The 7,519-nt window shown below is 42.1% G+C and overlaps 1 protein-coding gene across 2 annotated transcripts; it reads left to right on the forward strand.

Annotated features, from left to right (window-relative positions):
• Positions 1-277: 277 nt before the first annotated feature.
• Positions 278-4,569, forward strand: LOC140739414 (D(1) dopamine receptor-like). Of its 2 annotated transcripts, none has more exons than XM_073067695.1 (2): positions 278-863; positions 1,181-4,569. In XM_073067695.1, the coding sequence occupies exon 2, from the start codon at positions 1,696-1,698 to the stop codon at positions 3,058-3,060; it is 1,365 nt and encodes a 454-aa protein (XP_072923796.1). In that variant the 5' UTR covers positions 278-863; positions 1,181-1,695; the 3' UTR covers positions 3,061-4,569. The 2 variants fall into 2 exon arrangements, with proteins under 2 accessions (XP_072923796.1, XP_072923797.1); XM_073067696.1 differs by having other exon boundaries at positions 1,483-4,569.
• The last annotated feature ends 2,950 nt before the right edge of the window (positions 4,570-7,519 follow it).

Genomic DNA, 7,519 nt, shown 5'->3' on the forward strand with positions numbered 1-7,519 from the left:
TGGTTAAACTGTTGCCTTCATAATCACAAGAGATTCTGCAGATGCTGGAAATCTTGCAACACACAAAATGCTGGAGGAACTCAGCAAGTCGGGTAATATCTATGGAGGGGAATAAACAGCTATTGCCCTCCTCTTGACCGACAGGGTTGTTCAGTGACCCTCCTGCCACCTCGCTGGTTGTAAGAGCCAATGAACTTCAGTGTTTATGCATAGTCCCCGACCAGAAACGCCACTTTGCCTTCGAGAACATTGTCCGTAAACCGCTTGATGGCGCAACAAGATCGCGTCCGGTAATCCCAGATTTTAGGTCATTCATTATCGACGGAACTCGAGAAATAGATAAAAAGAGGTCGGAAGAGCTACTACGAGTCGCCACATTTTGTGAATGACGACACATGCACCAAAGCCGGCGACTTGACTGTGATGAAGATTTCTGGTGTCAGTGCTTGGCTGCGTGTGCTCCTCGACGTAATTACAGGATGTCACTGGGAGCTGCATTTTTCTCGACATGGACGTGAAAATCGCGGCGACCGTGTATTTTCGCTTTAAAGCGAGTTTATACGATAGTGCTTAATGCATGGTCAACAGACATCCTCTCGGGAGAGAAGGGACAGAAGAGTACGAAGTGTTTTTACGTAGGTTGGAGTACTTCACAGTTTTGCTTCCTGTGCAAACGCAGCCTAGGAAAACATCGGCGTGTCGGATCAAAGCTACACTGGAAAGATTAAAGGCGCACATTCCGAATGGCGAGATGAGCGGGATTAACCGAATCATCGCGGATCATACATTCCCCAACAAACTACTTCTGTTGAGAAGACTTCCTGCGTAAAGTTGTCTAAGATTTGGGATGTGGTACAGATGGAGTGAGTATTATCTTTAAACACCATGCAAATGCTTCGTTACAAACCAACATCTTCAGTACATCGGAAATCTTTTCTGACATAGGATTGCCACCGTGAAACATTAACTCTGCCTTCCTTCCTGCATAGAGGCTGTCCGACTTGCCGCGTGTTCCGAGCATTTTCGGCTTTCATCTTATTATAGCAGTTGTTGGGTGTAGACCTACCAGTGATCACAGCTGTAGTGCGAATCGAAGCGGATTGTTGTCTGGACGAAATTCATGCAATTTTATGGTTATTTAAAGGTTACATTTGATTTCTGATCTTTTGATATTTCTAAGGAAAGTCGAGTGAATGGCAGAGCGTAGAGTATGTGGACTTTTTTTTTTAACGCTGGAGGCGAGGGGAATCTAAATTGAGAAGTTCTGAGACAGAAGCTTTGAAAGCTACAAAGAATCTCGCACCGCTACTAAATTAGATTTATACGCTCCGTACGATACAAGAGAAGAAAAATAAATATGGACGTGTACAAGGGATCAATACCGTGTTAGTATGCAATATATAGGGGGTATTCTTTTCTGCAGAATTTTGGACTCCTGCACCTGGGAACTGTATAATAGTCACAGTTACTTTTTTCCCTCAGGCCACCAACGGGGAAGAAATGTTGCTGCACGTCGCGATTATGGATTTTAAAATAAAACTAAATCCGAATAAAATACGTTGACTAATAGTGGACCGAGCCACCGTGGGGTTGGTTTGAAGGTAGGTCTTTTTTTTGTTGGAAGTATGAAAGGACATTTTTCGGCATGATCGCATTTGTTAGGTTTAGTTGCGAAAGCCGATCACAGTTGGGGAAATGAACGAGGGGTCCTCCCTCCTTGGAGCTATGAGGCTGAACACGACCACCATGGATGGGGGCTCGAAGGATACTGAGAAGGACTCATCGTTTCGCGTGCTTACGGGCTGTTTCCTCTCCTTGTTGATACTTTCCACGCTACTGGGGAACACTCTGGTCTGTGCGGCGGTGATCAGATTTCGCCATCTCCGATCGAAAGTTACCAATTTCTTCGTGATCTCATTGGCTGTATCCGATCTTTTGGTGGCCGTCTTGGTGATGCCTTGGAAGGCGGTGAGCGAGATCGCGGGGTTTTGGCCCTTTGGATCTTTCTGTAACATCTGGGTAGCCTTTGATATAATGTGCTCCACAGCCTCCATCCTGAATCTTTGTATCATTAGCGTGGACCGATACTGGGCCATCTCCAGCCCATTCCGCTACGAGCGCAAGATGACACCTAACGTGGCTTTTGTGATGATCAGTGTGGCCTGGACCCTCTCCATCCTGATCTCTTTTATACCTGTGCAGTTGAATTGGCACAAGGCTAAGCGCACCATAGTATTGGATTACAACAATTCTCAATACCCAGGGGAGAACTGTGACTCGAGCCTGAACAGGACCTATGCAATCTCTTCGTCTCTGATCAGCTTCTACATCCCCGTGGCCATCATGATCGTCACCTACACCAGAATATACCGGATCGCCCAGAAGCAGATTCGGCGCATCTCGGCCCTGGAGAGAGCAGCCGTGCACGCCAAGAACTGCCAGAGCAGCAGGAGCAGCGGCAGCAACGCGGACATCCAGCAACCCGAGAGCTCCTTCAAAATGTCCTTCAAACGAGAGACCAAAGTTCTCAAGACCTTGTCAGTCATCATGGGGGTCTTCGTTTGCTGCTGGCTACCATTCTTTATTCTCAATTGCATCGTGCCCTTTTGCGGGACCCAAGCCCATGCCAACAGCAAGGCGGCGCATCTGCCGTGCGTCAGTGGCAGCACTTTCGACGTGTTTGTCTGGTTTGGCTGGGCCAACTCCTCCCTCAACCCCATCATCTACGCCTTCAACGCCGATTTCCGCAAGGCTTTCTCCACCCTGTTGGGCTGCGACGCTTTCTGTAACAGCGACGCGGTGGAGACGGTCACCATCCACAACGGTGTGTCCGCCTATAACCCCGGTGGCTCCCTAGATAAAGTGGAGAACAGCGTCTACCTGATCCCCCATTCGGTGCCGTGCACTCAGGAAAATCCTATGGATCCCAATCGCTGCATGAAGCTTTCCCCGGTGTCCCAACATGGGGCGGTCAGTCTTCTGTCCAGCAATGGAGAATATGAGACTGATGTGTCGCTGGAAAAAATAATTCCTGTCACTCAAAATGGCCAACACACCTGACGGTTTACAGACGAATACCAGGGAGGTGCCGCTTTTCACCCAAGAGGCAAAATACTGTACTTGCGAGCTGGTATTAAATTTAATAGTCGTGGTTCACCTAGCATCCACAATTTGCAATGCACTGCTCTCTAGTTACTTGAAACAAGTTATATTTAACAGGATCGTTCTTTCCCCCAGATTCACTGATGAGGAGTAAACTGAATTAAATGTTGCGGGTGTCTTCTGCGTCTAATTATCTTTAGGAACTGCCCAGTGAGGGACTGAGATGACTTATTCAGTGCTTCGGTCCCATCATACCAGCCATATATCAAAATATTGTCCAGAATACTTGAATAGAGCCCTGCTTCAGGCGATGTCAATCGCTGTGGAACAGAGCTTGTACTGTATGTGGGCAGAAATCGGATTATAAATGACTGAAGCCTTTAATTGGGTTTCTGATAACCCCTATGCCCTTGATGAAATGGAGTTACACACTTTTATTTTCTTTTTATTCGAACACACCTATAACTAAGGAATCTTAATTCTAAGATTAATATTTATAAAAGTCGGATATACAACTAAGTAACGAATACTCGAATATATTCTATATTCAAGATTGGAACTTGTTTATTATTTGGTTTGGCTGGCTGTTCCCATACACTCCAATAATAACAAATTCTTATACAGAGAAAAAAAAACATACGAATAGTGCTAGTACTACAATGTTGATGTGAAAAAGGCTTTCGACAGTACTTTTTTCCCAAAGTTTTAACACATTGTACTCAAAATATAAGTATTTACTAACGGTTATAACGTTACTGTACAACTCGTAATGGTACACATAATACACTAAATGTGAGGATATAGCTAGTATATAGATTTTTTTCCGCTGAAAATTCCCAGTACTTTAACTTGTCAAGGTGCGGATGGATTGTGTTGTCGGACTGTAGAAACCATTCTGCCCGTTTGTTAAACAGTAAATGAACTGCACATCTTTATGTGACGTGGTTTCTGTGCTCATTCCTATATCGAGATGTTATCGCACCAGTTCCAAGCATCCATTTGATATCCGATAATCATTGTTCATATATATTATATAGTATATATTATCAAAATGCTTTTTGTTGCCCTTCAGTCTGTTTTCAATCATAACTCTTTCGATAATTAATATCTCTACTTCTCGCCTTCGCTTCCTGTAATAATATACCGAAGCAAACAAATAATACTACGTGGAAATTGTTCATTGTGTGCTGTTTGATTGGGTGCTGTGCACACGTGTGGAAGCTTGGAACTGCGTCATGTATGATTTATTTGCTTACCTCAAAACTAGCTCTTTTGAAAAAAAAGTCACTGTGTGCCTGTGTCATCCTAACCTGAATCTGCAATCACCACGCACCCTGTTAAATCAAGAAACAAACATGGCTTAGAAGCTCAAAAGCCAAACGCTCGGCGATTTCATGTTTTCTGATGTTTATGAGACTGTTTTGACTAGAGGGCTGAGCAATTCTGATACCGATAGCGAATGTACAACTGAATGTCATGTAATTAAATGTTTAATTCGACAACTGACAGCGGCACTGATCCTGTGTATTGTTAAAAGGCCAGTGTTTGGGAAACTTGGGCACGGTAGAATTATCGGTGCTAGAAATGTATTCGCTTTCGTGGCTATAAAGATCAATCGTGGCATAGGCCCGTCACGTTAGCATTTTAATACTTATTGCAAGTAAACAAAATCAACTTTAAAATATCTGTGGTATGGAGCCATACAGTATCTGCCTTTTAAAAATGCCGGAATTAAATCCCTAGGACTTAACTCTGGCTTCTCTACAGGTGGTACCTTTCCAATAAAACATCACCCCCACAGACACCTCCAGGTGCAATCTTCATCAAGGGACACCATTCACTGCTGCAGGTTCAAAGTTTCTAGCCATTATTCTACAAACCATTTGCAAAACAGGGTATCAAAGTTAACTCAGTATGACAAAATTCCCACATAATCCTCATGTTTTCCATACTATTTATTTATTTATTCCATACTATTTGCTTCTTTACTGGCACAGTTTATCTTCTTTTGCATATTCATTGTTTGTCAGCCTTTGTGTCTAGTTTTTTTTATTGATTCTGTTGTATTTCTTTATTCTACTACGATTATTTGCAAGAAAATTGGAACAAGTATGCACTTTGATACTTAATTTTTACTCTGATCTTTGAACTTTGAACATAACATTTGCATTTTGAAAGCAGGTCTAATCAGCTTGTACTCACCAACAGTCAGGTTAAACATCTCCCTTGACATCACCCACATTCTCTAATTTAAAAAAAAAGCTGTCCAAGCATCCTATATGTGTCTCTGGCTTTTCTTTTGCAGGATATATGGAACTTACTTTGTCCATTCTCAAGTTCCCTCTTACATCTTTTATTTCAAGTGCATCAGTCTGTACTGGTAGCATTTATTTTGTTCTGAAGTGTATAACTCTTGAACTTTGTTTTCAATTTCCTTTTGCTTTTTACCTTGGTGTACTTGCAAGATTTTGCTTACTTTACACACTTCCATATTTCCACTTTAGAGGAAGGCTGTCTACTGACTCGAACAATTAACTCACTCACTCCATAGCTACACTTCCAGCCCAGTCCACATTCTGTAACTGTAAACACAAGAGGGACTGAGGATGCTGGAGTCTGGAGCAGCACATGAATCAATAATGGATCTCAGCAGGTCAGGTAGCATCTAGGGAGGGTCCAGATGACGGATCTCAACCAGAAACATCATTTGTCCATTGTGCTGCACAGATGCTGTTTTGTGTGTTACTTTGCTTTCTGTAATTAATTTGCTCCATTCCCTCAGTTTTTCCTCTCCATTAAATGCATTCCAGCGCTGCCAGTTATTATACTTTTGCTTCCCATATAGTTGCCTTCTATCTCAGTCAGTGACTGTTGTTTTCACTCTGGTTGATAGGGACCTTCACGGTCCATTTCCTAGCCCTTTGCTTTCCCCTCCTTCCAGTATCCATTGGGGTTCCCTACAATTATCTTCCATCCCAGCAGAACTATGTTCAATGGATCATCATTTCTGCCACTTCAATCACAACACAGTAGTCTCCTTCCTCCTATTTTAGCATTTCAAACAGTCTGTGATACCCCAGTCCATTCCCCCATCACCTCTCCAATGCCATGGAAACCCTCTTGTGGAAGAAAAGGAAATTCTGACTTTGCACTTATTTCCTCTCTTTTCCCACCACAAGGCCCTACACAGTTGTTGCAGGCAAAACAGCATTTAACCTGTATTTCTTCAAGCACAGGGTACGTATTCACTGCATACAGTATAGTCTTTCCTACAAATTGCCAATTAGGAGTTAGTTTGCTGTTCAGTGTGCAAACCTCCGGTCACTTGCCATTTTAATTCACTGCCATATTCCTATTTTGACTTTTTATCATCACTGTTCTAACTAAATACAATGTGAGCTTGAGGAGCACCACTTAACTGGACATTTCCCAACTTCACAGTCTCCTCTTTGCATTCTGTAACTTCAATTCATAGTCATGATATCTATGATGACAATTGCACTGCTGTTGGTATTTGCACCTCCTCTGAACCCTACTTTTATTTCTTTACCTGCACCATATCTTTCAACATTCTTACCCTTTATCATGGTCTTTCTCTTTTGTCATTCTGCCTTGCATCTAATTTCCATATTACATATTTATAGCTTTTCAATCAGGATGAAAGTTCATTCACCTCTGTTTCTTCAGTTTATTTTCTCATGGATCCGATTGCCCTGGCGTCTCAGCCTTTTTTCTTTTTTATGTCTTTCCAGTAGAGGTCACTCTAGAGCAGTTGTGGATGAGGAACCAAGAGTAATACTTTTGCTTTCCACTCCTGGGCTGCTGAGACCTGTTTTAGTGCCCATCTGTTATTCTGACTGAGATCAGCTAATTTAACACAGCTTGGGAATCAAAGCTGTGATCTTCTGGTTTGCCTAGATTAGTGCTGCACCAGGTAGTGCATTTACTTGCTGGGTCGGCACCTGAGCTTAATACACAAATTATTTCTATTTTTAGTCCATTGCTATGGTATTTTTGATGCTTTTGGTTTAAACATTGACATATAAATATATTATCAAATGGGATGGTTCTGGGTCCGATACAACAAAGGAGATTAACTAAACTACATACACTCCTCACTAATGCATCGTTGGATAATTATTACATCTCTATAGCTAAATACTGAGCTCACATGTTCAGTTTTATTTAGTAATTCCTCCACTTACAAAGCACTGAATTTACTGGTCAATAGTCAGCAGTATGTATGACCTTAAAGGCAAAAAAGATAATTATAACTTTCAAAGTTGTTTTAGTGATTATGGCATTTGCTCCTCACTCATTTAAAACACAGCCGCATATAAGATTTTCTGTCTCACAAGAGATATCTTTAACTTAAATAGTTAATTTTCTTTTTGTTCTACAGCTGTGCTTCCAGCTG

The sequence above is a fragment of the Hemitrygon akajei genome, chromosome 15 (genome assembly GCF_048418815.1).
Source record: "Hemitrygon akajei chromosome 15, sHemAka1.3, whole genome shotgun sequence".
Classification (NCBI taxonomy): domain Eukaryota; kingdom Metazoa; phylum Chordata; class Chondrichthyes; order Myliobatiformes; family Dasyatidae; genus Hemitrygon; species Hemitrygon akajei.

Bases quoted from the DNA above. Each gene is read 5' to 3' on its own strand.
- LOC140739414 (XM_073067695.1), top strand. From the start codon at position 1,696: ATGAACGAGGGGTCCTCCCTCCTTGGAGCTATGAGGCTGAACACGACC.